We start from the raw sequence: 13,010 nt of genomic DNA, 5'->3' as shown, positions 1-13,010 counted from the left end.
ATGTGCGGTGCTCTGTACAGTGCTATATAGCTCACATCGCAAAATTGACACTGTTTGAAATAAAGAACATTGGGTTGATCTTAGCATATAGAGTCTTCTAGTGATCTGAGTGGCAAAGCAAAACACTTTGACCAGTTATGTCACTCCTGCAACTCCTCAGTGAGCCATGTTCACAGCATATTTGCACGCTGTAACATTTTTTTTTCGCATCAAATAAACCCAACAACCCAGATGTCCGATTTCCTTTGCTTTACTATCAATGTTACAATCAAGAATGAAGAGCTTTTTGACTTCAGGCCAGTTGCAGGAGAACAAATCTGGGTGTCAGTTTCAGTTACTGCGTTATGACGTGCTACACTACCGTTCAAAAGTTTGGGGTCACTTTGAAATTTCCTTATTTTTGAAAGAAAAGCACTGTTCTTTTCAATGAAGATCACTTTAAACTAATCAGAAATACACTCTATACATTGCTAATGTGGTAAATGACTATTCTAGCTGCAAATGTCTGGTTTTTGGTGCAATATCTCCATAGGTGTATAGAGGCCCATTTCCAGCAACTCTCACTCCAGTGTTCTAATGGTACAATGTGTTTGCTCATTGCCTCAGAAGGCTAATGGATGATTAGAAAACCCTTGTGCAATCATGTTAGCACAGCTGAAAACAGTTTAGCTCTTTAGAGAAGCTATAAAACTGACCTTCCTTTGAGCAGATTGAGTTTCTGGAGCATCACATTTGTGGGGTCGATTAAATGCTCAAAATGGCCAGAAAAATGTCTTGACTATATTTTCTATTCATTTTACAACTTATGATGGTAAATAAAAGTGTGACTTTTCATGGAAAACACAAAATTGTCTGGGTGACCCCAAACTTTTGAACGGTAGTGTATGTCTGATATACTTCATCTATTGCCTTACCTTAATGGAAAACATTATACATGGTATGTGCATTTTCTTTCAAATATTACAAGAAAGATAAAATTTGAGTGGTTTTCCTCTTTGTTCATACTGAAAAACATAAACAAGTCATCTTGTACTGGTTTCATCCTGTCTGGATTGTTTCAAAGTACAGTATTCAAGTTCAGGTTCTTCATGACTTCACTGGTTAAGCAGTTATATGGTTCCAAAGTTTTATTGAACTGAAAACGAGTGTAATAAAATCAATAAATTACATTATTGTGGTTATCGACAGATCAGACATCAAACACTGGATGAATGTAGCATCTCATCTCATCTCATTATCTCTAGCCGCTTTATGCTTCTACAGGGTCGCAGGCAAGCTGGAGCCTATCCCAGCTGACTACGGGCGAAAGGCGGGGTACACCCTGGACAAGTCACCAGGTCATCACAGGGCTGACACATAGACACAGACAACCATTCACACTCACATTCACACCTACGGTCAATTTAGAGTCACCAGTTAACCTAACCTGCATGTCTTTGGACTGTGGGGGAAACCGGAGCACCCGGAGGAAACCCACGCGGACACGGGGAGAACATGCAAACTCCACACAGAAAGGCCCTCGCCGGCCACGGGGCTCGAACCCGGACCTTCTTGCTGTGAGGCGACAGTGCTAACCACTACACCACCGTGCCGCCTGAATGTAGCATTAAAGTTGAAATTCACTTTAACAGGAAATAATTTGAAGTAATAAGGAGAGATAAAATCTATGGCTATGAAATCTCTAGTCACTGAGTATACATGTGCCTGTTCTTGTTCTAGATGATGAAAAAGCCTGTCAAGATTTATTCATTTTAACTTTTCATTGTATGGCTTAGTTTATATCTCTATACAGCCAGATACGCCCCACTTACTGCATCCTGGCTGTTTGGTTTAAAATTGGAGAAATGTCACCTGGTCTTTTTCCAGTCTTTGTTTGAGTGAGCCTGAGCTCAGTGTTGACTCACATTCCTGTTTTTGGCTGATAGGAACCTGATATGGCCTTCTGCTGTTGTAGCACATCAGCCTCAAGGTTCACTGTGTTGTGCATTCTGATGCTGATGCTTTTCTGCTCACTATTGTTGTAAAGACTGGTTATTAGCTCATCTGGCCAATAGACGATGAGCTGATGCCATCATGTGTTGTCTGTCATCCGTCCGTCATTCGTCATCTGTCTGGCGTCATCCACATTTCACGAAAATCGCTTCTTCTCTCTCAGTACTTCACCTATTTTTATTCTTTTGGGCAGGAAGCTGGGTCTGCCTGGGGTGCATATAGCTTCTACCCAAATTTCAAAGTCAAAGTCCCTCTCACGCCAGAATCTGGTCTTCCCAGGCAGTCTCCTGTCCCAGTACAGACCAAGTCTTTAAGGCGTATGGGTGCGGCGCCGATCTCCGTTTCGATAGCCCTTGGCCTCTTGCCTATACAGCTAGGGTTACAGTGGGGGGCTAGTCCTCTGGTAACCGCAAGAGTTTGACTTCCCTCCTCGCATCTGTATTGCAGCGTGACTTGCCAGATGGTAGTGGGTAACATTTTTATGATGATCTTTGGTATGATCCAACCACGAGTAGAACTCACAATCTCCCGGTTGAGGCAGACACGCTAACCACTAGGCCAACTCACAGTCTACCCAAATTTGCATAATTGCAATTAATAATAAAGATATGGAGTAATTAATCCCTAACGAGCAATTTCCACAAAAATCACTTCTCCCTCAATTCTTCACTGAGGCTACATCTACACGACAATGGCAATGAGATTTTTAAAAAAAAATATCGCGTCCACATGGGCAACGGATCAGTAAAATATCAGGTACATATGGCAACGCAACGCTTGCTGAAAACGATGCAATACACATGCCACACCTCTAGGTGCGCTGTAAGACGGTCCCATCGGAGACACAGAACAATAGAAGAAGTAAGGACGCATGCGCATAAACTATTATGCGCGAGACTTCATATTAGCCACAAAGTCCGAAAAATCTGTTCGTAAAATTACGTTATAATAACCAAATACAATGAAAAGTATTTTTCCAGTCTCACCTGTGAAAGGTAATCCCATGTGATCTCGTTTGGATGGCAAACCTCTTGGTACAGTTAAACGCAGCACATGAATGAGGCATCTTTATTCTCCGCTTTGACCCATCCAATATGGCGGCGAGGATGATGTATGATTCTACGCGGAAGGCGGCGTCTTTAATGGTCTGGAATAAATTGAATGCTACACGTTGATGGATTAATTTGTTCTTCTACGCCCTTTTTGAGGAATGTATTGTAGGACTTAAACCAACATCTGGAGAGGTGAGATCGCTCCTTTTTTTCCCTATTTTTGCTGGCGGGATTGACTCTGCCCTAAGGGCTATTCTCTCTCTCTCTCTCTCTCACTTTGCACCATTACACAATAAATATTCACAGTGAAAATATTTTGTAAGCGTGTTTCATGAACCAAGTTATAGGATTTGTTGACAACTCGCATCGAGTTCGTTACACTTCTACCCGGCGTGAAGCACATGTGGTTGTGACGTCATCGTAAACAAATCCGTTCTACTCATCCAGACGACTTCGCAACAGTGCCGTTGCCAGATTTTTCCACTCTGGAACCCGTTCTCAAAAGATTTCGTTTTGGGGCACCCAAAACGCCGGTGCCGTGTGGACGCCAGGCCGAAACGATAAACAATTTTATCAGATTCACCTGAATCCGTTGCCGTGTGGACAGGGCCTGATTTTTATTCTTTTTGGCAGAAAGGTAGCTCTGCCTGGGGTGCATATGGCTTCTACCCAAATTTGCATAATTGCAATTAATAACGAGGATATGGAGTAATTAAGTTCTAATGAGCAGTTTCTACACAAATCGCTTCTTTTCCGTCAGTTCTTCACCGATTTTGATTCTTTCTGGCATGAAGGTAGGGGTACCTAGGGTGCATATGACTTCTACCCAGATTTTGCTTAATTACAATTATTAATGAAGTTATGGACTAATTAAGCCTTAATGAGTAGATCAACGAAAATCGCTTCTTCTCAGTCAATTCCTCACCATTTTGGATTTGGTTTGGAGGCACAGGGCCTCCACAAACAGCTATAAATTAACTAGACTGGACCAGAGTGAGCTATGCCATCATTGATGGTCTCATTTGACGAATCATAACTTTTGCGCCAGCGTGAACCAGTCTGGTGATTCTGCAAACCTGCTGCTCATTGGATGTTTTGGGGTTACACCATTTTGTACTAACTGTAGATCTAGATAAGCAGTTTCTGTAATAGCCCATGAACTGCCCTTGTCAAAGATCATACTTTTTTCCCCCATTCTCCCCATGGCTAATTAGATCATTGCATGAATAAACAGGTGTACAGGTGTTCCTAAAAAGTGGATGGTACAAATTATGTATGAACATTCGTCAAGCAAGCAGAGCTGTGGCTCAACCCTATTCTTGCTAAACATAAGCAGTTTCTGCGTGCTTTGAGTTCATTATATCCGCTGCTTTGGATATGTATGCTGGGTTTGAAGTCAGAAGAAAGAAGTATATTGGGCAGAAAAAATTTCTTTCATCTCTATGAGTATATTATTACTGTATAGGGCAGTAAGAGGGACCAGGCTGTTCAATATTCAAGTTCAGGTTCCACATAGAATTATTTAACTATTAATTATGAAATCAGGATTAAAGTAAGACAGGGAGTGCGTTTATCAGAAAATAATCAACAACCTGGTGATGTGATGCAGCCTGACACAAAGTAATCTTACTGTAAATACCGTAACGTTGATTATTTGTCTATAACAGGACTCTTCGTCTTGTTTTGTTCATCTCCTATCACAGCAATTTGCTGATTCTATTTTTTATTTATTAAAGAGTGACTCATGATCTGTTTATAGCTACGTCTAATGTTGTGGAACATCCGGAAATCAAATTACTTCCTCCTACCACATAATAGTTTTTTTTTTCCCTCACCAGCCTTTTTGTTTTATCTCTTTCTTCAAGTTTGTCAGGTGAATAAGAAATCGCAAAGCTTTCCTCCTGAAGTATGACATTACAGCATGACCTCTGACTGTTACAACTGTTACGAAGCACTGACACTGGAGACTCCTTCCAAAAATACGAAATAATCATCTCCTCACAGACCTCACAGAATATTTAACCATATCAGTGATTACACACAATTCATTGTTCGTGTTAAATTACATGCCATACAAGTCCTTTTGAATTAGTTGCTAATATAAAAATGATAACTTAATAGAATGAGTGCATTAATATAAAACTGTGATTTGCTTTGCAGCTGGAACTACTGTCAAAGAAGTTGTTATAGAAAATTACTCAACACTTTATGATTAGCTTGGAGAATCCAGGAGTGCTGTGGTGTGAAAATTACTCCGTATTGTGTTTTCACTGACACTGAACACTTAATACCACAGAGAAATTACAATAACGGTTATTGTATTTGAAAGGCTTTTCCATTTTACTACGAACAGGAACATGGATGTCTTGCTCTGTGGACGATAAAGAAAATTTTCTCATTCTCCTCCATCGATACAAACACACATGCTCACTCAGCTCAGCAACTCGACCCTTTGTTCAATCTCTCTCGCTTTAAGCTTACAGCTTTACCTTTGTTCCATTTTGAATCTTCCAATCCTCCACGGAAAGTTTATATAAGCCTAATGGAGAAGCCATTGAAGCCTGTGGCTAGTGAGAAACATCTGGCTATCGCACTGAGTGAACCCAGGAGGTCATTTTAGAATCCAGCTTTCAATATGATTATGGAAAATGATGTCTTCCTTACTATGCCGAGAAAGTCCAGACACCCAGACTATTCCTCTACCCTACAGGGAGATATGGATATCTATCGAAGATAGGAGAGATGTTTTTAAGAGCTAAATGCACTTTAGATTTGCATTTATTTAATTGGCGAGCCACTTATAGGTGAAGCAGAATCCCAATCCAAGCATAGAGCTGAACAGAAACAAGCGCATAAGATCTATAGGAAAAACAAAGAGAGGTTCTCTCATCTATCATTTATCATCGGTTATACCACAGTGCTGTTGGATTCTCCATTCTGATTGGTCAAAAGGTCATTCATATACAGCTAGAAGGGCATTTGGAGAGCACAGGCCTCTGCTAAGGACAATACTCAACTCTTCTATGATCTGCAAATCTGCAACCGCAACCAATTTATATGTCTGAATATATTTCCAAAATTATTAGAATTATGTGCTTACATGTGTATCCCAGAGGATTACTGTGATATCTGTGAATGTGGATTGTGATTATGGAGCCATCGTGTTTCTATGCTGACTATGTTTTGTCACTATTGAACTTTACTACCATCTATTGGATTTTAAGATGTCTAGCCAATGCTGTCTCTCATAGTGTTAGCGAAACTGAGTGAGTTCTTCCTCGGTTCATGCTACACCTGTCCACCAAGTTTCATGGAAATCGAATTGGTAGGTTTTGTGTAATCCTGCTTACAAACAGACAAAAAAAATGCACCAAAAACATAACCTCCTTGGTGGAGGTAATAACAGACAGTAGTTTCAAGACAAATTACATGTTTATATAATGCCCGTGAGGCTCCAGCTTGCCTGCGACCCTGTAGAACAGGATACAGTGGTGCTTGAAAGTTTGTGAACCCTTTAGAATTTTCTATATTTCTGCATAAATATGACCAAAAACATCATCAGATTTTCACACAAGTCCTAAAAGTAGACAAAGAGAACCCAGTTAAACAAATGAGACAAAAATATGATACTTGGTCATTTATTTATTGAGGAAAATGATCCAGTATTACATATCTGTGAGTGGCAAAAGTATGTGAACCTTTGCTTTCAGTATCTGGTGTGACCCCTTTGTGCAGCAATAACTGCAACTAAACATTTCTGGTAACTGTTGATCAGTCCTGCACACCGGCTTGGAGGAATTTTAGCCCATTCCTCCATACAGAACAGCTTCAACTCTGTGATGTTGGTGGGTTTCCTCACATGAACTGCTCGCTTCAGGTCCTTCCACAACATTTCGATTGGATTAAGGTCAGGACTTTGACTTGGCCATTCCAAAACATAACTTTATTCTTCTTTAACCATTCTTTGGTAGAACGACTTGTATGCTTAGGGTTGTTGTCTTGCTGCATGACCCACCTTCTCTTGAGATTCAGTTCATGGACAGATGTCCTGACATTTTCCTTTAGAATTTGCTGGTATAATTCAGAATTCATTGTTCCATCAATGATGGCAAGCCGTCCTGGCCCAGATACAGCAAAACAGGCCCAAACCATCGTACTACCACCACCATGTTTCACAGATGGGATAAGGTTCTTATGCTTGAATGCAGTGTTTTCCTTTCTCCAAACATAACGCTTCTCATTTAAACCAAAAAGTCCTATTTTGGTCTCATCCGTCCACAAAACATTTTTCCAATAGCCTTCTGGCTTGTCCACGTGATCTTTAGCAAACTGCAGACGAGCAGCAGTCTTCTTTTTGGAGAGCAGTGGCTTTCTCCTTGTAACCCTGTCATGCACACCACTGTTGTTCAGTGTTCTCCTGGTGTTGGACACATGACCATTAACATTAGCCAATGTGAGAGAGGCCTTCAGTTGCTTAGAAGTTACCCTGGGGTCCTTTGTGACCTCATTGACTATTACATGCCTTGCTCTTGGAGTGATCTTTGTTGGTCGACCACTCCTGGGGAGGGTAACAATGGTCTTGAATTTCCTCCATTTGTACACAATCTGTCTGACTGTGGATTGGTGGAGTCCAAACTCTTTAGAGATGGTTTTGTAACCTTTTCCAGCCTGATGAGCATCAACAATGCTTTTTCTGAGGTCCTCAGAAATCTCCTTTGTTCGTGCCATGATACACTTCCACAAACATGTGTTGTGAAGATCTGACTTTGATAGATCCCTGTTCTTTAAATAAAACAGGGTGCCCACTCACACCTGATTGTCATCCCATTGATTGAAAACACCTGACTCTAATTTCACCTTCAAATTAACTGCTAATCCTAGAGGTTCACATACTTTTGCCACTCACAGATATGTAATATTGGATCATTTTCCTCAATAAATAAATGACCAAGTATAATATTTTTGTCTCATTTGTTTAACTGGGTTCTCTTTATCTACTTTTAGGACTTGTGTGAAAATCTGATGATGTTTTAGTTCATATTTATGCAGAAATATAGAAAATTCTAAAGGGTTCACAAACTTTCAAGCACCACTGTAAGCAGCTACAGATAATGGATGGATGAATGGATGGATAATGCCTGTGTTCCAATATATTAATAGCTTACACAGGAACTCCTCATAAACAGGTTGAAAAAGTGTTGATATGGTGACTTTTATTGAACATTTGTGGAAGGAGTCTCCAGTGTCAGCTCTGTGAATCAGTCATAAGTAAAACTGTTCCTTTATCTTTTCTCACAAAGGAAAGTCTTCAGGAAGGAGGCTTTTCCACTGTTTATGTAACATAACTAGCTGCGTGTTTTTGCCCTTTTTTGTCTTTTGAACATCAAGAAAAAGAAAAAAGAGAACCTGGCAAGGGAATGACTGTTTATAGCTGTTATAAGTCATAACATGAAATAAGAGCCAATAGATGACTTGCAACCACGTGATCAAAATGTGCTACGCCATGAGCGTCCGCCATGATGGTAGATATACAAAGCAACTCAGATGGTGGCTGCTGAAAGTGGGGCTGTAAACAATACTGAATTTTCTCAGTATTACCACGATTTGAACGGTCGAGCAAAGATCCGATACAAAGAGAAGATAGATATGTGTGGTTTTGACTCATATTATTTAAAAAAGTCAGACTTTTCTGAAGATAAGACGCTTCTATCGACCATCGAGTACCCAGATATCGCGTTCTATCTAGTTTGGCTGCCGAAGAATCAAGTCTGACCTTGGCCAAAACATAGCCCATTTTCTGAGTGGGTGCCCAGTCTGGATTGTTTCTATCATATCATTTTGGTGGTGCTCCTAGAAGTGAAATGGTAATACACATGTTAAAATTATAACAACAACCGAGTGAACCATGACAAGAGAATGCTCATTTTATAGCAAAATTCTGGCAACATGAAATAAAATTCTTCCATGATGTTATCGAGAGAGCTTTTGAATCTCACCTGAGATAAAATGATTACTGCGAACACGAGCTGTTTTGGTTTTAGCCTTGGTTAGATCAGCCCTGCCGATGTTGTTCAGCTGTGCTCGTCTCCTCTCCGTACTAAGCCTGAGTTTCCTTGCCCTCTTTCCAAATCACGGACGGAATTCTAAAAAATCGGAACATGCCATGGTCACGAATACCGTCGTGACCACAACCATATACAGCACAAAGATATGGCATAGTTAAAAGAACGCTTAAAACAGTGGAAAAACAAAGAGAGTTGCGCACGCATAACTATGTTTTGTATGGAATGTCACTTAACCCCGCATTTATATGTTGTATATCCACCAATATGGCTGACATCCGGGTTTCTATTTTGCTTTGACGTCACTTGCAAGTCAAGGATTTGCTGTGGTATGAGAGGAGTAAACCACTTCAGGATGTGCTGTTATTGGAAAATAATCCATTTTAGATTGGTAATGATTATTTTCTTGTAACAGCATGTCCCATTATGATTAATTCCTGATGTAAATATGACTGTTGGAGTTTTTTGGAATATTTTCTGTGGATGGATACAAGCCAGTGATGATAATATAATGCACAATAATGCATTACAAGTCCTAACTTGTCTTACTGGGGTCCAGACGGAGAAAAATTATGTGATTACAGGCCACCAGCTGTTATAATAAAAAAAAAAGTAAGGAAATAAAAAACAGGCTGGCTTGACTGCCATTACATTGTTGCTTAATTTAAATGACTGGCTAAAGCACTTAATGTCGCATGATTGAATGGTATTGTGGAAACAAACATTTTTATTTTTACACATTTCACCAACTGGCCGGATTCCTTCTTTTTTAGTAATTGTTTTCATGCAAATTAAACCAATTGTGTTGCAACGGTATTGATTTTGCATGCACCTTTGAATATGGTATCATTAATATAGAGCTAATGAAAGGTGACATTTTGAAGAGAACTGATTGGGAGCTGATCTTTTGAAGATTTGCTTTTACGTGATGCTGACACCCGGAGTTCAAACCAGGAACTTCATTTCAGTATCTTTTAATAGCAAGATTATTTTGTTTAGTATTTGAAATGCCTGTTAAATAATTTTCGAGTGAACTAATAGCTTCAAAAATCACTTCTGAAACAGCCCCACTTCAGACACCCCTGATGTAATGGTTTATTCAGCTTAGTAGACACAACCGCACAAAGCATTTATTTTTCCTTAACATTGTCTTTGGTGTGTGTGTGTGTGTGTGTGTGTGTGTGTGGTGCAGGTATTTCTTCCGAAGTGGGAACATCGAGCACCCTGGAGACAAGTTGTTTAACACAACAGTGGAGGTGCTGCCGTTTGATGTGAGTGTGTCTGTTTGCTTCTACACACAAGTAGCTAATACTGCAGAACACACACCTTGGGGCATATAGTGTGCTTCAGGGAAGTTCTGCTAATTGTAAACCTCTCTGAAAGCCTTTGTTTTGTAAAAGTCAGTAAGGAATCATTACTGACTAAGCAGTTACTAAACAGCAGAAGAGCACGTCAGGTTCCACTCCTATCAGCCAAGAACAGGAATCTAAAACTATCATGGGCACATGCTCACACAAACTGGACATTTGAAGATTAGAAAAAAAATCACCTGATCTTTTCCCAGTCTTCAGCTGGCCAGTTTGGGTGAGTCTGTGCCCATGATAGCTTCAGCTTCTTGCTCTTGGCTGACAGGAGTGGAATCTGATGTAGTCTTCTGCTGTTGAGATGCTTTTCTGCTCACCGTGGTTGTAAAGAGGAATTATTTGAGTTACTATAGACTTCTTGCCATCTCAAGCCAGACTGGTCATTCTCCTCTAATCTCTCTCTCATCAAAAAAAGTGTTTCAGCCTGCAGATCCTCGACACACAGAATGTTTTTTTTTTTTCACCAATCTCTAAAGACTATTGTGTGTGAAAATCCCAGGAGATCCCAAGCAGCTTCTGAAATACTCAAATCAGTCAATCTGGTACCAACATCCATGCCACGGTTAAATTCCCACAGATCACATTTTCCCCCATTCTGATGTTTGATGTGAACATTAAAGGTCCCATGGCATGGAATTTTCACTTTCTGAGGTTTTTTAACGTTAAAATGAGTTCCTCTGACCTTCTTAAGTCACCCCAGTGGCTAGAAATTTCATAATGTGTAAACCAAACTATGCCCAACATTTGAGAATGGCGCGTCAAAACGGCGCGTTGATAGACTCTTCCCTTGCCTACGTCAGCAAGGGAGATGATCCCCACGCCCCCCCTCTGGATTCCCACCCACTGTATGGATTGCCCGCCCAACTCAAAAGTTGCTGTTTGTCCTACCAAGCCTACTGCGCATGCGCGAAGCCTACTGCGCATGCGCAGAACACATGACTACATTTTGTAGTGAGGAGCCCATAGAAGACACAACATAGAAATTGCGCTGTACATGGATGTGACAACACAGAAAGGAGTCTGTTTTTACTGCCGACGGGAGAGCCCCTGAAGACGCAGTGGCTTAATTTTATTTACTTCAATAATACGCCGTCGAGTCTACCTAAGACGGTGTATGTTTGTCAGAAGCATTTTCCTGATGAATGTTTCCACAACTTGGGACAGTAGGGCAGGTTTTGCACATCAACTGTCACTGAAGCCTGGGTCTGTGCCAAGCATCCCTGCCGCATCAGCAACAAACACCGAACAAGTAAGTGTATAACTGGTCGTTTTGCCGTGTTTTAAAATCGGTGCGTTAGCCTAGCAATGGCTACATTAGCTGTGCAGCTAACCGCTTCCTGCAGTTAGCCAGGTACATGGGCTCGAGTTGTACCATTTTTTTAGACAGGGCAGACGGACCAGGGCATTCGTCCGCCTGGCCGTGCCCGACGAGGAGCGCTCTCAGCCGGCTTGGGAGGCAGATGGCAGCCCCTCCTGGAAGTGCAGTTTTACCATGGGCCTCATGCGGAAAAAAATGACAAAGTCCCACTGCTCAGTTTTACCATGGGCCTCAGGCGGGAAAAAAATGACAAAGTCCCAGTTTTACCATGGGCTCGAGTTGTACCATTTTTTTTAGACAGGGCGGACGGACCAGGGCATTCGCCCGCCTGGCTGTGCCCGACGAGGAGCGCTCTCGGCCGGCTTGGGAGGCAGACGGCAGCCCCTCCCCCTCCCCCCATGGCACGCCCCCACCATCTACCCTTCCCCGCCTCCTGCTTCTCATTAGCAAAACGACGCACTGGGAAAAGCGCTGAAATGGGGCTTTCTCCCAGGAGGCTATATCTACGTACCGAGGGTTCATTTCAAGAAAGGCTGCGGATATAATATCCGGAAGCCTCCATGAGCCCGTTTAAAGCATCAACAAACCACCATGCCATGGGCCCTTTAACTGAAGTTCTTGACCTGTATCTGCATGATTTTTTGCATTGCGTTGCTGCACGAATGTGCAGGTTGTTCCTAATAAAGTGGATAGTGAGTGTATATGTGGTATGCACAGTTACTGAATTCTCATTGCGATCATGGTTTTGGTTTGAAATGTTCTGCATGGAGAAGTGGAACAAGGCCCTCTACAAGTTGAACCTTGTTCCACATCATGGTAGCTCAATGCTGTGATCCGTTTTTTTCTCCAGGGGAGGCTTTACTATAAATATCCAGAGTAGATATTCAAGTTTCTGTTTTGTGGAAGACTACTTAAGAAAATGGTTTATGTCTGAAAAAATGTGTTTGAATTATAAAAGGCTTTCAATATATTTACGGAAAATATGATTTGCTGTAGGGCAGCATGGTGGTGTAGTCATTAGCACTGTTGCCTTACACCAAGAAGGTTCTGGGTTCGAGCCCAGTGGCTGACGGGGGCCTTTTTGTGGGGAGTTTGCATGTTCTCCCCATGTCTGTGTGGGTTTCCTCCCGGTGCTCCGGTTTCCCCCACAGTCCAAATGCATGCAAGTTAGGTTAATTGGTGGCTCTAAATTGACCGTAGGTGTGAATGTGAGTGTGAATGG

The 13,010-nt window shown here is 41.4% G+C and overlaps 1 protein-coding gene across 1 annotated transcript in view; it reads left to right on the top strand.

Annotated features, from left to right (window-relative positions):
* Positions 1-13,010, top strand: part of mgat4b (alpha-1,3-mannosyl-glycoprotein 4-beta-N-acetylglucosaminyltransferase B) — a 384,957-nt gene that overhangs the window by 339,608 nt on the left and 32,339 nt on the right. Inside the window, exon 12 of the mRNA XM_060927424.1 lies at positions 10,299-10,377. Coding sequence (XP_060783407.1) covers positions 10,299-10,377 — 79 coding nt within the window. The remainder of the gene's footprint in view (positions 1-10,298; positions 10,378-13,010) is intronic.

This window comes from Neoarius graeffei, chromosome 8 (genome assembly GCF_027579695.1).
Source record: "Neoarius graeffei isolate fNeoGra1 chromosome 8, fNeoGra1.pri, whole genome shotgun sequence".
In the NCBI taxonomy this organism is placed as follows: Eukaryota; Metazoa; Chordata; class Actinopteri; order Siluriformes; family Ariidae; genus Neoarius; species Neoarius graeffei.
Note: the sequence above shows the minus strand (reverse complement) of the source record. Positions and strands in the feature narration are given on the sequence as shown.